Here is a 20,000-nt window from a genome sequence, read left to right as displayed (position 1 = left end):
ATAACAATAAAGAGGGCACCGAGCCACGCTCTATTTTTACTTCCCTGCCTCCTCCGTACGGTCTGGAGAGAAATGTGCATGCGGACACACACACACACACACACACACACACACACACACACACACGCACACACAGACACACACACACACACAGAAGGGGAGAGGCTCTAATTAGCGGCAGAAAGGAATACAATGAGTGAGTTATTAAGACATGGGGCGGATCCTGGCCAACCTTTGCCCCCCGCCGGAGCACAGGTCACATGATAAGAGAGGGATATCCACCAGACGACGGCGCCAAGCCGCCCGTGCCCGCGAAGGCTTTTTTTTTTCTTTTTATTTAAAGATGAAATAAGCCGGATTTTCTCGGTGGGCCACAACGACCATCGGTGAACTGATTGCTTTTTTTTTTTTTTTTTTTTTTTGAAAGAACCCTATCTCCAAGAGGACAAACTCCACCTATGCGTCACAGAAGCCTCTATTTCAGATGTATAGGGAGGGGGGCTGACTCTCTACAGCGTAGGTGCCGCAATGACATTTCTGCGACCAAAGACATGAAATAAGCAAGAAAAGAACCGTTCCTCCCATTACAGACTTTAAATCCTGGAGTTCTGGAGAAAAACAGGATTTTTTATTACGCCCCCCCCCCCCGGTATCTTTTCCTCAGAGCGATTCAAAGCGAAGAGGAGGGCACGTCCCAGAGCTCCTGCCCTCGCCGTTTCTGCTTATCCTGCCGCAGTACACGATCTTCCTCAGCTTTTTTAGCTCTAAATGACGGCGGAGGAGCGGCTCTTCACGGCGCACGCACCGCTTCCCTCTTTCGGGCGTTTCCCTCTCCCTCGCTCCCTGCTCCTTCTTCCCCAACAACCCTTCCACGGCGGCTCAGCCCCCGCTCGCATCCTGCGGGGTTTGCGTGCCATGAGTACGTTTGAAATAAGATGTACCTGCAGTATCTGAACAAGAGAGAGAGGGAGAGAGAGAAAGAGGGGGGGGGGGGGGGGGAGAGAGAGAGAGAGAGAGAGAGAGAGCGGAGGGAGGGAAACCAAGACCCGATTTTGCTCCTGCACTCTCTTCACCCCGTGCTTAGTGCAATGAGACACTTAGGAACAGCACCTTTTAATATTTTTATGATTTTTTTACGATCCTCTGGCTTGGCGGGAACAGCCGTTATGAAATGCAAAATAATAACTAATATTTTCCAAATGTAACATAAAACTAAAACTGGCACCAAACACACACACCCCCCCACCCCCACCCCCCGCCCCCCCTCACTAAATATGCAACTATTTAGAATTTTCACACGGAGGCATCTGAGGTCTTTTCCTTTCCTTCTCCAAGTATTTTCCTTTCAAATCACAGCCTCGTTTTCTCTCTCTCTCTCTCTCTCTCTCTCTCTCTCTCTCTCGCTCTACCCCTCTCTCTGTCTCTCTGCTCCGCTGGTGGGCTACTTGACTGAAGTTGCTGGTTATCTGTCTAACTTTGACCCAGATGGAAATGTCAGGCCTTTTTTTGGCCGCGACCGGGGACTCCCAGCAGTGACCATCTTATGCCACCGGCTTTCTAAATATACAGCTGGAGCATGGCGGGGCTGCGGCTCCGTGTGTGTGTGTGTGCGCGTGTGTGCGTGCGCGTGTCTATGTATACATCCGACAGAGCGAGACTATCTGGGCGATGCCAACGTAGGCATCACGATCCCACTCATTTAGGGAGCGCTAATTGGCAGTTAATTAGCAGAATTGACTCTGTTGTCAGATCCCCAGTGCCCCACTACCGCCCGCCCCCACCCTGCCACGTTCGTTTCATTTGATCTGGCTGCTCACATGAGGCCGTAATAATAACAATAATAATCCTGTTTCGTCTGTTTCGGTGGAAGAGGCATGTTTGGGGGGGAGGAAAAAAAAAAGATGTTTAGTACTTTTCCACAGCGCTATCTGGACACATGCATGTCGTATAATGGATAAACAGCCTGTGTGTTTATGGGGGGACTGTGCCTTATGTACGATAGATCAGTCCCTAGGGGTACTGCAGGGGTACTGCAGGGGCTACTCAGAAAATAAAAAGAAAGTGTGTTATTTAAAGAAATATTGATTATATAATATATTCAAAAGTTCCCAGGTTAATAAAAACCTGTCTACAAACACAAGTTGGATAGCCTACATCTTTGCCATACCACATATTTCCAATGCAACCTCTTTTTAATGACGAGCGGGCTGTATCACCTCTTTCACCGTGAGCTTTGGCAACCAGACGAAGGACAAGGAGAAAATGGATAAGCGGTTGAAAGGCAGGAAGAAGGAGAATGCACGGAAAAGAAAGCCGAGTCAGAAACGAAGCGGCGAAGTGAAGCACAAGGCCATGTTTCCCACTGCACCACCCTTTCAACGTGTCACCGCTGCCGCACACCGCGCGTTCGTAACGTTGAAGGTGGGGGGAAAACCACCGCAATGAATTATATATCGATGATGCCTACATACGACTCGATTCGACTTGCAGGCGTTTGTGCATTTGGACACTCGGGGAGCAGCAGGGGATTGCGGTCCGGTGGCGTGGCGTGGCGCGGTCGGGGCGGGGAAACCGGTGCAGCTTCAAGAAAAAACCGGCACCGTCGGCCGTCCGTACAAAACCGAATGCCCTCTTCCCAGTTGCTTTCCTGTCACCGGCTCAGCACCCTTTTCAGGGGTTGTGGGGTTCTCCCAGCACCAGCGTCAGACAAGGCAAAGCAGAGAGACAAAGATCAAGTGCGAGGGAGAGAGAGGGGTGGTGGGTGGGGGTGGGAGGGGGGAGTTCTTTGTACTTCTCTACTCCTTTTGGCTCTTTTATTCCTCAACGGCTTGGTTTTATTGGTGGGTCGTTTAATAACAAGGGGCTCAGCGTTTGAAATGAATTCGAGCTGCATTTGCGTGGGCGAGCCTCCCCCACCCCCCCCCCCTTTTTTTTCTTCTCCTTTATTTTAAGATGGTAATTTCTACACTCGGGTCGAGAGTTGGGGAGAGGGAGCGAGAGCGTGCGAGAGAGAGAGAGAGAGAGAGAGAGAGAGAGAGAGAGAGTTGGGGCGAGAGAGAGGATAGGCAACATGGTGAGAGTGTGGGAGTGGGATAATTCAGGAGAATGCAAGAGAAGAAAGTAGGTTAATTTATTTCATTTGCAGGTAGAAAGGGAGAGAAAGAGAGAGAGAGAGAGCTGGTGGGTGGGAGTGGGAGAGAAGGTGCAGCGAAACTGTGTTTTTTTGGGGGTTTTTTTGTTTTTTTTTCTCCCGTGAAGACGCTGCCTCCTGCACGCGGGCAGTTGGCGCTAAGCCGCCAGAATCTCTCTGAGCCCGGGGCCATCTGTGAGCAGAATAGCAATTTTATTACTTTGTCATTAAACCAATTTCACAGCAGTATTGTTTGTTAATGAGCAGCCGCAGACGAGCGCAGACGTCACACTCTGGAATAGCAGCCAGATTTGTGACCCCAGCTCCGGCTCCGGCTCCCTTCTCCTCCTCCACCTTTGCTTCATTCATATTCCTCTGCTATCTCCTTATTTAACATCCCTATGCATTCTCTCCTTTCCTTCTCTTCATCTCTCTCCTCTCCCCCCACTGCCATCTTCCTATCTCTCTCTCTCTCTCTCTCTCTCTCTCTCTCTCTCTCTCGCCACCTCCTTCCTCCCCGGCGTAGAGGTCCCCGGCCCATAAAAAAGGGGGGAGCTGCTGAGAGATAAAACGCAAAGTCTATACAGTCAAGTCTCTGTTTACGAGCTTCCATTTGCCTTTAGAGCTCATTGGGACGAATGGTTTTCTCCGCGGGCTTTCAGTACGTGCAGCTGGAAAGGCCGGGGATATTGGCCTGCTGTAAAGCTCCGGTGACCCAACATGGCCGCCGCTGGCAGCAGGCACCGGCATCCTCAATAGGTAGTCTGCGTCTCCCCGGGCCCCGGTGGCGCCGCAGCGTTTCTTTGGGGTTTGCTTTTTGTTCCAGGTTGTTTGGAGCCGTACCTTTTTTGTTTCTCTTAAGTGAATCGGCCTTTCCTAATCAAGGATATTCAGCCGAATCCGACGAATGTTTGACTCCTCCCGTTTTTTTTCGGGAGGGGGAAAGTCCGCTTTTTTTTTGCTTTGTTTACCCTGAGGTCTGAGGGGAAAGGAGGGCGGAAGAGTTTACACTCGAAAGTAAAGGGAAAGTCGCTGGTACCTCCGGAACCTCCAGGGTCTAGAGCAGTTGACGGAGAGGGATTGGGTAAATATAGGTAGAACGAGGAAGGTAGAACGAGAGACTCATGGACAGATAGAGATAGGTGGCTCGACGGATGGACAGATCTAAACTCTCCATATTCTCTGTTGAGTGAAGGGGTCATCCAGTTAAAGCTCTTGAGACTTTGACGTGTTTGTGTGTATGTGTATGTGTGTGTGCGTTTGTGTACGTGTGTGTGCACGCGTGTGTGTGTAAGAGTTTAAAAAGACGGGGCGGGGCCGGGAATAGTGATGGCAATGGCTTAGAGGGGTAAAGGTGACCAGGTGTAACAGCGTTGCCTCCGGGGGCTAGTGTATGTCTGTGTGTGTGCGTGTGCGTGTGAGCCTGTGTGTGTGCGTGTGCGTGTGCGTGTGTGTGTGTGTGTGTGTACTGAAGCCAGAGAGGACAGGAGCTCCTTCTTTCGCTGATCTCTTTAAACTCACTGAACCTTGACAAGGTATTTTCTCTCTGTCCAGGCATGCTCTCTCTCTCTCCCCCCACCCTCTCTCTCTCTCTCTCTCTCTCTCTCTCTCTCCCTAATCTCTCCTTCACTCTTCTTCTTCTTCTTCTTGTCTTTATTTGCTCAGAACAGTGTGTGAGGAAGCATCCCCTTCCTCTGGTTCCTATGGAAAATGACTGAGTGCGGCCCGGCCTCAGATGACTTACCTTCCTATTTCCAGCCTGAGGAAGAGAAACACACAGACTGAAAATAAAGAATAAGTAGATAAAGAGTTATAAACACGCAGTTTAAAAACTCCTTTGTATAATTCTATTTAAACCTTTCTGTGTAGGCTGTAATTCGTGGGCCCGGTTCCCTCGGAGGCTTTGAGGTGCGGGCCAATAAGCCCATCATAGAAGACCCTATAAATCAATACAGGTCTTTATTTGTTTAAACCGTGCTCTGGCTGAGTTCAAACCTGCTATGGATGAGCTTTCAGTGGAGCCGGTGCCAGGCAGAAAAAGAGAGAGAGAGAGAGAGAGAAGGAGGGAGGGAGGGGGGCACAATGTGGAGTATATCATCCAAATCTAGGATCTCTCCCTTCATAGCCTCATGAATATGTATATCCTCCCATTAATGGCAATGATGTTTCAATTGGGAGATGGTATGAGCGTGTGCTGGGGGTGTGGGAGGGAGGGAGGGAGGCAGGGGGGTCTTTCTCCGGTGGGGTTCGGGGGTGTCTGTGTCTCTCGTCCCCCTCGAGTCATATCTGCTTCATGCATCATGTGCCTTGTTATAAAGGGTTACCTCCGCTATCGCCGGGTGCGATCGACACGGGGAAGAAAAAAGCGAAAGCTTTCAAATGGAGATGTGTGCGGATCCGAAAAATACTCTTGGAGTTTAGACTGCAGCACTTTGAGACTTTGGTATTAGATATGAAGTTACTGTTCGGGATACTACTGGTGGCATTGATGTCAATACTGAGATTAATATTGAGTGAATTAATGTAAAACATGTTTATTTATTATATTATTAATATACATTCACGTGTAATATTATTAATGATATTATTATTATTATTTTTATTATTATTATTATTAAATGTTAGAATTTCAGAAAACAAAAATGGATATTGAGTATCGCAATTTCTAAATCCAAAAATCAAATAAAAAGGATATGTATATATAGTATATATACCAAAGGCTGTATACAATAGCACACTGTGTTTTGGACGGAATGCTGTTTCGTCACATTGCAGGGAAATCCAGATTAAACTGACCACAGCCAGTTAATGAGGAGGCAAATCTGAGAAAGTAGGATGTAGCTGTGGTGCCGTGGTGCACTTCAGAGCCCTCTGGTCCGCTCCACAGTGTCCACGCTGCCAGCAGCACCGGCTACAAACAGCAAGCGGCTATTTATACCTCCGCCACCAGGCTTATTTGGCCCCGAATCGGCGGGATCCGAGTGTGTTTGCAGTCTCAGACTGTCTGACTGTCTAAGTCTATGACGGGATTATGAGTATATACTGTAATTGGATGGTCAGAGGGTAATCCGTCAAACATTCGACTGATGACTCTCGCGGTCACAAACAGAAACACGGAAACACGCGCAAGCATGGACTCATTGAGATCTCTCAGGGAAACACTCATCAGACAACCACACCAAGGTTCCACACACACACACACACACACAGACACACACACACACACACACACACACACACACACACACACACACACACACAGTCTCTGCTACCCTGTAATGGGGCTCCTGAAGGCAGTGGGAGCGGGGGGTGCCTAAACCCTGGCATTAGGGACCGCAGGTAGTCTCTCAGCCAGGTTTAGGTGTCACTTTTTAATTGCTCAAACTGCCGTGCATTTTCACTGCCCTACAGTAAATTCGCGGCTAATAGCATGGGAGAGAAAAAAAAAAAAAGTCGCAAGGAAAGAGGGTGGGAGGGGGGGTGTCAAATGGGGGGGCACCTTTTCAACCCCAACCCCCCACCACCCCCACCCCAACCTCTATCCGCACCCGTCTCACCCTCCTGGCTCTGCCTTCCATCTCCTGTGAGTGCAGTGGAGATGGAGGGGCATATGCGCATATATATCTGAGGATGTACACCGCGTGTGCGTGTGTGTGTGTGTGTGCGCGCGTCTGTGTGTGCATCTGTGTGCGTGCGTCTGTGTGTGTGTGTGCGTGCGTGCGTGCGTGCGTGCGTGTGTGTGTGCGTGCGTATCCAAGCATGTATGCATGTTGCGTAAGGAGAACGCAGTGGAAGCCCCCTCTCTGCAGGCCCCCTCTTCCTCTCTGAGCGGCGCCCATTATATTCTCATAAAGGCAGGAGAAGAGCGACGTTTGATATGAAGCAAAGGAAGTAGATTGGCCTTATTTCCTGCTCGGCTGCGGCGCCACAGACACTTGTGTTGCCTAGACGATGCAGGCAATTGACACTCAATTTTGTTTGAAATATCACGCCTCCATCATGTCATTATCAGCCTCCCCTGGTAATCCACAAAGCCGCCCTGTTTGATATCTGACAATAAGGGGGATCGCAGAGTCGGGAATCTCTCACTCGATTACCAGGGAGAGAGGGATAAAAGGGTCGAGAATGAAAGGGAGGAGAGGAGCATATAGAGATAAACAGGCGAGAAGGGGGAGAAGAAGAAGAAGAAAAAAAAGGGTAAAGCGGAGATAGAGGGAGTGAGAAAAGAGAGAGGAGAAGACAGAAGCCCAGAGAGAGAGAGAGAGATGGAGAGAGATGGAGAGGGAGGGGGAACGACTGCTCACCCACACCTTTGTACAATGGCACCCTCAGATTTGAGGTGAAGAATGAATTATAAAATCTGAGAGAGGAGGGAAAAGGGAGAATCTTGATGGATGGATGGATGGATGGATGGAGGGATGGATTGATGGAGTTTTTGAAAACATCACCAACCAAGAGACATTACCAGTCCACGTTGGGGAGGATGGAATGATGCTACTGTAGGATTCTTCCTTTAATATTCCTACACTCACTCACTCACTTAGATCCTTCACTAAAGTCATGGAACAGCTGATAATTGAGGTGTTTGGAGCCAAAGAGTCAGATGGAGGTTTGGGGGTTGGATGCACCATCTCACTGCAGTCTGTCCTGGAGGCTTGAAGAGATGACACACTATGAAACCCAATAACAAAAACACTGGATGGGATCATTGACTTTTTGAGCAGTTCATTGACTTGCAAGCCGAACAGCCATCATTACCCCCCGTGTAATTCCTGGCTGGCCCTGCATGAAAGCCAAGCCCGCCCACCCACCCTCGCACCCCACCCCACCCCACCCCACCCAAAAGGTGAGACTCCGGCTTCTAAAGGAATGCGAGCTTACCTTCCAGCACCGACGACCTGTGTCACGCGCCGTGTGCCGGAGCCCTGGCGGCGGCAAATATTGACATGTGCTGAATGTTTTGAGACAGTCTTCAAAAACATAGCAAAACACAGCTGTCGCCCCCTGCCCCTGCCCCTGCCCCTACCCCTACCCCAGCCCTGCCCCACCCAGCCCCACCCGTTCCCATGCAAGGTCAAAATACCTTTTGTGCACCTATGCACGTTAATAAGGTGTTGTCTTTGGGGAAGGCAGAGTGGGAGGGAGGATGAGAGAGCGAAAGAGAGAGAGAGAGAGAGAGAGGCGCGCTAACGAGGGGGATGTGCACCAAACCTCTTCCCTAATCCCCTCGTCTGCTTGGCGATAATCAAAAATAATAGCATTACTAAAAACATTCCAGAGCAGAGGTGCCAGCCTGTGAAGAAAGGAGGGTTAATGAAGGGAGAGATTAGGGCGCCGCCTGAAAGGAGGAAAGCGAGAGAGAGAGAGAGAAAGAGAGAGAGAGAGATAGAGAAAGAAGAGAGTATTACGCCCTCCCTCCCTCCCTCCTGTAAGATCAGAAAACTGGTAGAGCTGGTGCAGGTTAGCCGTGCCGGGGTTGCTACAATAAGGCCTCTTTCATACAGGTGTGTTGACGCCTGGGGCGAGCTTGGCTGTGGTCCATTCCATTCACTCTGGCTGATTTGAACAATAACTATCCTATCTCTTAAAAAAAGGGGGGGGAGGAGGGAGGGGGGTGAAGCGTAAAAAAAAAAAAAAAAAAAAAAAGGAGATGCCTGAGAGTTCCGTCGGGGCCAAGAAAAACCTCCACTGACGTTGTCAGAGCTTGTTGATGTTGTAGGAAGGAGAAGGAAGAGGCAAAAAAAAAAAAAAATGGTGAGCCCCCTCTCCCCCACCACCCACCCCCGCCCTCCATCCACAGCCCGCAATGTTGTTTTTCCCCCCCTTCCCTTCGCTCTCTCGCTCGCTCTCTGGTCTTTTCCACCGGATTTCGGCGGTTTTGCGCCGTAGGACAGAGTGTGGAGAGGGGAGCCGGCGAGGAACAAAGTGCTGCTGTGTGGAGCAGCTGCTGCTGCTCGCCGGATCAAAGGGGCAACAAGCGAGGTTTTCCTGGCCGGCCGCGGCTCTGGAGGTGTTTGACAGACAGTCGGCAGCTGGGGCCGCGCGGCCCGCCACGCAGAGGTCAGGCCGCCGGACCGCAGGGCCCACGGGTGACTCAGGGCCGTGCACCGGACCGGGCGCAAAAAGGGGGGCGGTGGTGGGACGGGATGGGATGGGGGCGTGGAAATGGAGGGACACGACCTCCACGCACGGTTATTTGTGAATTGTTGTTTATCGCTGAGACCAGAGGTGGAGGGAGTACTCGGAATAAGTACCGAATTTGAACTGCGCTCGATGAAGTACAGTTAACGGTGAAAAAGGTTCTCGAGCACCGTCACCAGACTAGTTAGATAGCCATTGTAGCCATGGTAGAAAGTCATAAGCGATTAGACCTTGGAACTCTCACAAAAAAAAAAAACAACAACCCAAAAACACAGAAAAGGTCGTGGGAGCACGCTGTTCTCACTGAAAAGAACCAAAAATAAAAATGGTGAGCGAGCATTTGATCTCATGCTGATCTATTCAGCGGTTTCAGTATTAAGAGAATTTCAGTGTGAAAGAGACTGAAAGATGAAGGGAACAGAGAGTCAAAAGGGAAAAGAGCGCCCTCGCAGCTCTATGGATTTATTTTAATTAGCCGCTCGTTAAATCACGTCAGTGTGCAACACCAACATAGTGTACAACTCTTTGTCTGATTTTCCTCCCGGGGTCTTAATGAGTCATATACTCCCTGGGTTTCAAGGAGGAACGACTTCCCCAGCAAGAGTCACGGAGCAATGCTTATGTTGCTCATGTAGCGCTGGGTGGGGCGGGGCGGGGTGGGGTCGGTTGGGGTGGGGTGGGGTGGGGTGGGGGGGGTGGTAGCGGGCGGGGTGGGAGGGGCACAACAGGCCTAAGAATGCCCAAATAAATACAAAAACAGGTCAGAGAGAGTCCATACGGACCTTCCTCCCTCCTTCCATTGAGAGGGGGTAGAGGTGCAGGGACGGAGTCGCTGGGATAGAGTGTGTAACATGCAATGAGTGTACAAACGGGAAAGAGGGATTGAGAGAGAGAGAGAGAGAGAGAGAGATGGACAGACAGAAAGAGGTAGAACTATGTAAACACGGTGGCCGCCCCGGACCCGGGCCCTCGCAGCCCTCGCTCCGGCTCTCCTAAAAAAAAAAAGAACCAGCCGGGCTCCGCAGCGCTTTACATCTGCACTAAATCAAACGCGGGGGTGAGGTAATGCTGGCTGGGCTTATGTCTCTTGACTCCTGTTCTAACTTAGAGGAGAAGGGGGGAGGCAGCAGAGGGGGAGAAAGAGGGGCGGGGCGGGGGGGGGGGGCGGGCGGACGGACTGGAGGGAGAGCTCCAGGACGCTTCCTCTTCCTCTTCCTCCTCTCCTTCTTCTTCTTCTTCTCTGCTTCTCCGTCGCTTGCTCCCTCCGGCCTGGATGGAGCGGCGGGCGGTGAAAAGCTCCTTTGTGGAGGTCGATGATAAATCCACCGATACACTGGGCTCGGCCCTTCTCCCTTTTTTTTTTTTTTTTTTTTTTTTTTGGGGGGGGGGTTGGGGGGGGCCCCCGTGCGAGCCGATCCGTGTTGACACTACAGTAGATTATCAGAGCATCGGAGGTTCAGTAGCTCCAGACCGGCCGCTGTCTGACCGGACCCTAATTAGTGTTTGCTTATACTAAACACGCTCTTCCCTCGTGGAGGTTAATTTGCATCCACTTCCTGGTCAAAGGACGCCGGCCCGATTATTTTATTTTTTTATTTTACCCCCCCGCCCCCGACGTTCTGTTTTTTAAGGCCGAGAGGATCAAAACCAAAACATCCCCCCCCCCCCTCCTTTGATTTCGGGCGCGCGGTGACTCAGTCGCTCGGAGGTTTGGAATCTTTATTTTCTGTCGAAAAAGCGGAAGTATGGAAGCAATGAGCGCTAATGGGAACCAGAGGACGCTCACGTTGGCGAACGCTGATCGGGGATTGAGCTCTGCCTTTAGATTTGTGTTGCATCTAATCTTCCCGCGAAGACAGGGGCAGGGGCCCAGGAATTTGACTGACAAATGGAAACTCACTTGCCACCCCCTCACCCTCCCCCTTTTCTGGCACAGACTCTCCAAACGGGCATGTGCAGGTCAGCTATGAAGGCAGTACACTGTCAAGTATTTTGCGTGTCACCGTTGCAAAGCCGCCTCGCGTCCTTTTTTGCAGACTCTGCAGAGCCGGGTCCGGAGCGTTTTTTTTTTTTTGTTTGTTTTTTTTTTGTTTGTTTTTTTCCTCATACGCCGACACGTTCAGTACGTCTCTCTCTCTCTCGCTCTCGCTCGCTCACTCCGGCTCCGCCTTTTCTCGCTCTCGACACAAACTCGTCGGACGGGCGACCACCCCTCCCTCCCCCCCCCCCCCGGGCTCCCGATCGGTCGCATTCTCTCCCGGGCTGTTTGCGGCGGTGGGCCAACCCGGCTCCGTTCTCTCCCTTCCTACAAAAAAAAGTCTCTCTCTCTCTCTCTCTCTCTCTCTCTCCCTCTCTCCCTCTCATCTCATCTCTCTCTTGGCTGCGCTCCAGGCTAGGGTGGTTTAGCATGAGGATTTCTCTCGGGAGGAATGCTGACAACAGGAGCAGGTTACCAGGTGTGGCCGTGAGTCAGTTGAGCAGAAACAAGGTCTTTCTGACAGACGGAGGGGAGGGGAGAGAGGGGAGGGGAGGACGGAAGGGAAAATACGTCACGGGGAGACGGCGGTACGAGCTCCGTCGCCGGCGCCGGTTCCGTCGCCGGCGCCGGCTCCGCCGCGGGTTTTTTTTCCCTCCCGATGCCAAACCCTCCCGCACCCCCTTCATCCGTCGGCGCGGGCGGAGGCCCTCTGCGGTGCTGTAGATACGGCGGGTAGGAGCGCGGTGTTTGAAGACCAAGCAGACGATTTCGGATGAAGGCTGAAGAGCTCTCTGTCGCGGAACAGTCAGACGTGTTTGCTGTTATTCAAGTCCCTTCACCTATTGTTCTGAATGCCTCCTCCACCCCTCCCGGCCCACGCGCACCCCCGTCGTGTCTGAACGTCTGGGTGTAGCGTAACATCGCACGCTAGCCGGGGTATTTAGCGCCTAAACGGGGGGGCTTGCCGAGGCAACCCCCCGCGTGTGCGTGAGGGAACAGCTGTTGGAAACCGGGGACGGAGTGTTGTTCCAGCCTAGAGGAGACTCCCCGCTGCCCCCGGCTCCATCACTCATATCAGCCCCCGGTATTGTCCTCTGTGTCCAACGCGGTCGAGACACTCTGTGAATTTAGTGCCCGATCACACTGTCGGGGGAGGGGGGTATTTTATTTTTATTTATTTTTTGTTTAGAGGTCCCCGGCGCACCCCCCGCCGCTCCGGGTGCGCCGCTTCTGGGAATAGCGCCGCTTGGCCGCTTGACAGCGCCGTACGAGGAATGCGCTGACGTGCGCGAACGCCGTGCGCGCACACATGCTGTATTAGTTTTAACGCTCGCACTCAAAGACACGCCCGCCCGTCGTCGCGCCGGGAACCGGGCGAAAAGGACACAAGTGCAGCTTTTTGACTTGAACTCTTTAAAGAGCAGGGTTTACAGCCCGGAGGGCTGCGTGAAGCCGGTTACCTAAATGAAACAGCAGTCTGGCCCCGCGCCCCCACCTCCCTCCCAGAGTAATGTACACATTCAGAGCAATGACCTCCCCGCGACCCCCTAACCTTGTCTTTAATTATTTGTTTGAAGACAGCATGGCGTTCCCAGGCGGCGAGGTCCTGTGTGTGTGTGTGTGTGTGTGTGTGTGTGCACATGTGTGTGTGTGTGTGTGTGTGTGTGTGTGGGCGCGTGCATGTGTGTACATACATGTGGGCAATACTGTGCGCCGGCAGGCCATAATAAGCTAGACCTCCAGATGTAGATAATAAAACACGGGGTTCGGGCTGGAGATTTTTTTTCTTTTTTTTTTAGCCAACGTCCCCTGTGAGCCTCCCCAGGCGCAGCGCGGGCCCGCGGACATGGCCGCGTCCGCGGTGTGGGCTCCTACCGAGTGGTCGGAATTTGGGGAGTTCTGGTCGACCCCCTTGTCTCTCTCCCGGGGCGTCGGGGGGGGCCCCCTTACGCTCCGAGGTCCGTCCGCCCGTCCGTCCGTCCGTTCCTCCATCAACCCGTGCTTCCGTCCATCCGTCCTCCTTGTCTGGCATCTCTGGAGAATTCCTGCCGGTGTTGTTCTAAGCACACACCATTAGCAGCTCATGGGAGGAGGGAAAACACTGTTATCAAACCCGGCTCTGATAATCTCAATTGGCTTTACTCAGGCTGATAAAAGGCGCTTCAGGGGCACGAGGGGCCTGGGGTCCAGTCCCCCACCACCACCACCGCCACCGCCGCCACCGCCACCGCCGCCACCATCGCTTTACACCAAACGTGTTGCTGTGGCAACTTGTTTTTGCGAGGAGAACGGCTTGTCTGTATGTGTGTGTGTGTGTGTGTGTGTGTGTGTGTGTGTGTGTGTGTGTGTGTGTGTGTGTGTGTGTGTGTGTGTGTGTGTGTGTGTGTGTGTGTGTGTGTGTGTGTGTGTGTGTGTAGGGGTGTGTGCGGTCAGCCAATATAAGGTGTTGACAAAAAAGCAGGTCAATTTCAGAACCAACTTGCAGGAATAATATTTAAATATCCGTGCGTTTCCCCCACGCCAAATTTTTTTTTTCCCCAAAACTTGGAAATGGCCATTTGAGCGATGGCAACGCGGCCCCCAAAGCAGAACGCCACGGCTTCGGTTGGAGTGTACTTTATGTCTCCGTGCACTACCTCAAAGTACGGAAATAAACAAAAGATAAACCTTTTTTTTTTATTTTATTTTTTTTCGTAAAAGCCGTATTGAGGCTTTTTGGAGACTTTCGTATCCTGTATTACAGATGGGATTTCCGCTCTTAGGGAGAGTGAGTACGGGCAGACTGAGCACCTGGGAAGAACATTCCAGCGATTATGTGTTTATGGTTATGTCCCAGAATAGGTAAGAATGCACGTGGCTATGATTTTGAGCCCCTCAGTGAGTCAAGAGATGGAAAAAAAATATAGACATATATTTTGGCAGGCCTTGCGTTTTGAGCCTGCTCGGGGAGCTCGATGGCAGGAATGTCTTACTGTTCACTTGCTCAGCTGGTTTTGATGCTGGAGAATATATATATATATATATATATAGATATATAATTATGATTTTTTTTTTTTTTTTTTTTTTTTCGTTTTCCTCTTGAGCACCACATGCATTTCTGATGGCGTAGGTGACAAATAATGGCTTCGCTCCCAAACAATAACTACTACAAAATGAGAAATATGGGATTTTCCCGGGATTTTCTCCCCCAAAAATCCCAAATTACGCACTTCATTCCCAGCTTTAACACGGTGCATATCACACCCCGTTTCTCTCTGTCTCAACCCCCCTGCCTCCCATCTGTCTTTCTCTCGTTATTTCATATGGATGTGTTTCATCTCTTTTTTTGGGGTGGGGTGGGGGGGTACCTGCACTCTGGATGCCCCCTGGCAAATGAGCGTTGCCTCTCCCTCTTTTCCCCACCGTGCATTTTGTACATTTAACCATGTCACTTTGAGCGGGGCAGATTACAGCCGTTTAAGTTCATTGGAGAAGGTAAGGGCAGGTATCGGGGCTTCATGGGGGATTAGGAGCCTAAATTGGTTCCAGCACTGCCTTCCATCTAATGACCAGGCCTTTGGCAGTACTGATGGTGCCGTGTCCCTTACTTTTTAGGGGGAGGCGGCGGGGCCTTTTTTTTTTTTTTTTTTTTTTTCTCTCCAAGAAGTATTGAACTGGCCGTGAGCTCCGTGCTGGATAGTTCGACCACGGTCTGAAACCTCTCTCTAATATCAACCACATGTAGGTACCTGTAGTGCTAACTCCTCGCTGCCTTTTTAGTATATGAGGGGGTTAGAGAGAGAGAGAGAGAGAGAGAGAGAGAGAGAGAGGGGAGCGATAGATTGCGTAAAAACAGAGAGAAGTTATGAGGAGAAAGAAGTCACGGAGGAGAAGGCGCCGGGCCGGGGCGGCCGGTCCGACTCTGCCGCGGCCCTAGGCGTCCCATTCCAAGTTGAAAAAGGTTGCCCCCCCCGGCTGGCAGTCACCTCCAGATGACCTCCGGCTCTACAGTGGAAAAGCCGCGGGAGTGGGGCCGGGCAGGGGAGGAGGCTTTGTGGAACTGCACTTATTCGCCGCTGTGGCGGTGATAAAACTTCAGAAAGCAAAATTGATGGGCTCGCTGACATAACAATACCTCGTGAAAGCACCGAGATGCCAGGCCTGGACCTTATTTCTAGGCAGCTGGTAGGGGAACGGAGACCCCGACAATGCAGCCACGGTGGGGTCCGACCGGAGGGGGGGGGGGGGCGACGGGGGGGACGGGGAGGGCGCTGAAAGGACCCGTTTATGCCTCGTGCCCAAGCTCGCTTGGAATTTGTTTTTAAATTTCCAACGCACGATGCAGTCTAGTCGCGGCGCTTCTGTTCAAGGGTCGGCGGGCAGCGGTTTGCGTACACTTTTTGTTGTGTGTTTGTGTTTTGAGCGAGCGTACGAGGGAGGCAGGGAGGGATGGATGTGCCGCACCGAGGGCTCTTCCTCCCCGCCCGGGCCGCACTTAATATTTGAGGAATGCCTCTCCGGTGTCCATAGCAACCAAACGTAATCAAAAGCTTTATTAAACAAGGGAGGGGGGGGGGGGGGATAGATCATAAGGAACATTAAAAAGTATCCCCTCGACGGGTTCCCGAGTCGCCCCACAATTGCCCTTTTGTTGCCGCTGTTTTCGTCGCGACGCCTCTCGCGACGGACCCGGCGGCTCGTGTTGCCATCGAGTCGCCGGCGCGGGCAGAACTGTTTGTCTTTTGTCGGGGCTTGTGATGGATTCTTGGGCGCGTGAATGCCGGGCGACTTTAACATTTGTTTCCCTTCTCTCTCTCTCTCCCTCTCTCCGTCGCTCGCCCCCCTCCCCTCCCCTCCCTCCGTCTCTTTTTCTCTCTGCCAGGTTCATTAATGCCAGGAGAAGAATAGTACAGCCCATGATCGACCAGTCAAATCGAGCAGGTAACAGAAGATAACGACCGCCCCATCCCCATCACACATCCAAACCGTCTCCCGTTTTTCTTTTCTTTTTCTTTTTCCTTTTCCTTTTTTCTGTCGGTACCAACGCTCTTTTACAAATCTTTTTTACTGGCATGCACGTGACGCCCGGAGCCCAAATTTTCTTTTTTTTTTTTTGAGGCAGTGCCACCCACATTCCCCTCCCCTCCAAAACAAAATATTAAAAGCCCAACCCCTTCTCCGCTCCCTCCCATTTGACTCCATTCCCCATTTTCTCAATGGGATGTGGTGAGAGTGTTTGCTGATTGACTCTAATTGGAGATTTCCCAATCTAAGTGGGGAGAGAGGTACATTAGCGCTCTCTCTGTGAATTGATAATTGGGCACGAGGGGAGCGCCAGAAACGCTCGCAGCAAAATATATGAGTTATCTCCTTTTTTTAGGCTGCTTCCTTTTTTTTTTTTTTTTTTTTGTCTAGGAGTGGGGGGGGTTCTCACTCACTTTTGGCTGCTCTTCCCCCCATTTTTTATTCCCCCAAGCATCACTGCATGAATTTTGATGTTCGGTTAGACATTCAGCACATTTGAAGTATCAAGGCTCCGTATTTGGCTCGCGACGGCTTATGTACGTCAATATTTCGCTTTAACAGTATCAATTAATTTATTCTCGGTCGTGAAAAATGCCCCGAGGAGGAGGAATGAGATTTATATGATGCATTGATCTTCAGACGTTCTGACTCGAAGCTTACACCAAGGAAAGATTTCCATTCCCTTTGAAATGGATAATAGAAAGTGCCATACAGCAAATTGATAAGGCATTGATTCCCCCCGTGTCATCGGCGGTCGGTCAACGAGAAGCACGGAAAAATTGAGCCGTAAACACGCCACTCTGAAACCAAGTGAAATCTCCGGCCGGATTAAGGCGGATCCCGCGAGCCGCACTGACCGTGGCATTACTGAAAAATATGCCAAGTAATTTGTCTTTAAGAGTAGGAGGCTTTTCTGTTGATTAGCGAGCGCCGTCTCTAGAAAGCTCCGACAAATTGTGGAGGGGGAGATTGTGCAAATGAAGTTAAGCAATTATTGAAATGAGATGCGCTCCCTAATGTGGGGGCGACTCTTCCACAGTTATTCCGCCTTTTTTTTTTTTTTTTTTACCCCCTCGCGCGGAGCATTCGAGCGAACGCGCTTCCAAAATCGCGGCAATCTCTCCAAAGGCGGCATGACAAACAGCTCCCTCTAATCTTGAGGCTTTACAGATTACCCGGGATAATACAGTTATAGTCCCGGAATATGCTGTTTTGCTATAGACCCCCGAAGAGCCTAACCATTAATTATGGGTAATAATGGGGAATACACAACCAAATACAATTTAATAAATTGATTGCCACTGTTAATGCAGCATCATCACTGCGAGGTGTAATTACCGGATAAATCTTGCATGCCATTCAGCATTGCATTCATTGCATTGGATAAATACCTTACTTTACAGTGAAGGCTGGAAACGCTGAATTTGACGTTATTTTGCAACATAAACGGTTATATATCCATGCGCTGATACGAACGGTGGTTGGGGAATTGGGCGCGTCCCTCTTCCTGTCAAACCGCATGCTCTTTCTCAATTAGACAGCGACGCACCTTCCCCGTTCTCCGCCGCTCTGAGCGACAGCCACTCCCTGCGTTCCGTTCCTTTCACGTGCACGTGTCCGTCCGCGCTGCACCGCGTGTTTGGCATGCCGCCCCCCCCCCGTAACACAATGTCTTGGAGTGCGTTTGGGCTGGAAGCTGGGACAATTTGCTGATTGTCTGGTGTGTCTTCTCTTCTTCTCCCCCCTCCCTTCGTGTCCACGTTTTGACTACAATCAGGTTTTCTTCTTGATCCTTCAGTGAGCCAAGGAGCAGCATACAGTCCGGAGGGCCAGCCAATGGGCAGCTTCGTGCTCGACGGTCAGCAACACATGGGGATCCGGCCAGCTGGTAGGTGTCCTCCACCCGTCCCGCCACCCCCCCCCCCCCCACGCCTGGTACACCGGTCGCTAGCGCCAGCCACTGTTTACATAGACCCGCCCACACCGAGCTCAACACCGACCTCCCCGTACCAAGCATGAGACGCAGTCATCAGTCAGCACATAGACCACATCTCCCTCTATCTCAGTCTAACCAATGTGCGATAACCCCTGAGACCTTTGACGGCCGTCCCTTGGCCTTGCTTGCGCATCTTTCCATTAACCCATCACACCTAAATCTAAGCCGCGTCGCAGCGCGGATTTGCGACGCACCACATAGTCGAATAAGAACAAGCTTCCATTTCCGGCACACCTTGGTCCTGGTGTCCATCCGAAACCCTCCCCTCCCTCTCGCCTCCTCCCTGTCGGTGGGTCATTTCTGCTTTCTCTGTGATTCAACCTCCTGCTGACCTTTGTTTCTGGCATTTATCTCCTTCTTCTAGGGCCTATGAGTGGAATGGGGATGAATATGGGAATGGATGGGCAATGGCACTACATGTAACCTCCATCTTGTAAAGCAAAACGCAAAGAAACAGGGGGAAGTAAGTACTGGGCTCTTTTCCTTGTTTTGTTTTTTTGTTTTTTTACTCTTGGGCACAATTCCCTCTCACTTCACCACAACTCTCTCTTCCCAGGCAATAATTTTGCAACAACCCCTCCCCCCCTCCCTCCTCCTCCTCCTCCTCCACCTCCCTCCATCCCCAACCCCACAACACCGACTATCTGCAGGCATGCAGGGGCTGTTCTAGCATGGTGCTTTGAGGGTGGGGAGGCAGTAGCTCAGAATGGAAGTCTTGGGAATAGGAATGGCCTCCCGCTCACAGCGCGACTTGTGGCGCCAGGCGACAACACAAACGGCGACGGGGAGAAAGAGGGCGAAGAGGCGCCCTGGCATCGGGCAACACACGCATTTATTTATCACAACAGCGCCATCACTCTCCGCGTCCTCCGACAGCCAATGCAAATGTCGGACATTTAGGGAAAAAATAACATCTCCTGGGGAAGGGGGCCGACGTGGAGAAATTAAGCAGGCTCCAGTGAAGCGATAAAGAAGGAGAAGTGAAACTGTCCTCCGAGTGACATAAATCTGTCCGGGAGACGATTGATGCCCAAATTATCTTATATGCAAAGATGGGAACACCACAGTACATTATAGTCCCTGGGTGAGATATACGGGCCATGGGTGACACGGCCGATCCTTCATTGGGGCTTTGGTTGGAGCTGTGTAAAGGAAGGATGGGAGGGTGGGGGGTCGGAGTGTATTTTGATTATTTTCTTTTTACTGGATGGGGATTTAGGGGGGGGTGGGGTGGGGGGGGGGCACAGAGACAAGCAGAGACACTGGTATGCATTTAAAGGGCTGTGCACATTCGACATGGCTGCCTCTGAAAGGGGGGTCTCTCTCTCTCTCTCTCTCTCTCTCTCTCTCGCTCTCAGAGACACACACACACACACACACACACACACACACATAAATGGCTGGTGGTCTGATTAAGGCGGCCATTCCGCCTCCCGCTAGTGTTACAGCGCTGACATTTGAAAAATCAAGACGTATCGCTTCCCAAAGGCGGCGGGGCAGAAGAGATTTTATTTAACACCCAAACTCCTTTGCCCAATGAGGCACAATATAATAACACTTACCTTGATTAAAAGAAGCCGTTATATGTAAATTGAGACGGGATCTTCCGAAGGGTCACCAGGACGATTCTGCCGACGGAATATTTCGCCGGCGGGGGGGGGAGAAAAAAAAAAAAAAAAAGCAATGTTCCTTTAAACAGCCACACAGAGGCAACATTTGCTCAGGTTGGCTAATTCTTAATACAGGGCCAT

The 20,000-nt window shown here is 51.3% G+C and overlaps 1 protein-coding gene across 4 annotated transcripts in view; it reads left to right on the top strand.

The window, feature by feature from the left end:
* meis2a (Meis homeobox 2a) overlaps nucleotides 1-20,000 on the top strand; it is a gene marked incomplete at its 5' end in the record, with an annotated part of 88,656 nt that overhangs the window by 64,314 nt on the left and 4,342 nt on the right. Inside the window, 3 exons of one of the 4 annotated variants that reach the window (XM_080012389.1) lie at nucleotides 16,111-16,169; nucleotides 18,031-18,141; nucleotides 18,614-18,712. In XM_080012389.1, the coding sequence (XP_079868515.1) occupies nucleotides 16,111-16,169; nucleotides 18,031-18,141; nucleotides 18,614-18,672 (229 nt within the window). In that variant the 3' untranslated portion in view covers nucleotides 18,673-18,712. The remainder of the gene's footprint in view (nucleotides 1-16,110; nucleotides 16,170-18,030; nucleotides 18,142-18,613; nucleotides 18,713-20,000) is intronic. The other 3 variants (XM_080012390.1, XM_080012392.1, XM_080012391.1) reach the window with 3 other exon arrangements.

This window comes from Zeus faber (genome assembly GCF_960531495.2).
Source record: "Zeus faber genome assembly, chromosome: 13".
Lineage (NCBI taxonomy): Eukaryota > Metazoa > Chordata > Actinopteri > Zeiformes > Zeidae > Zeus > Zeus faber.
The sequence above is the reverse complement of the archived record's forward strand: the minus strand, read 5'-3'. Positions and strand labels throughout refer to the sequence as shown.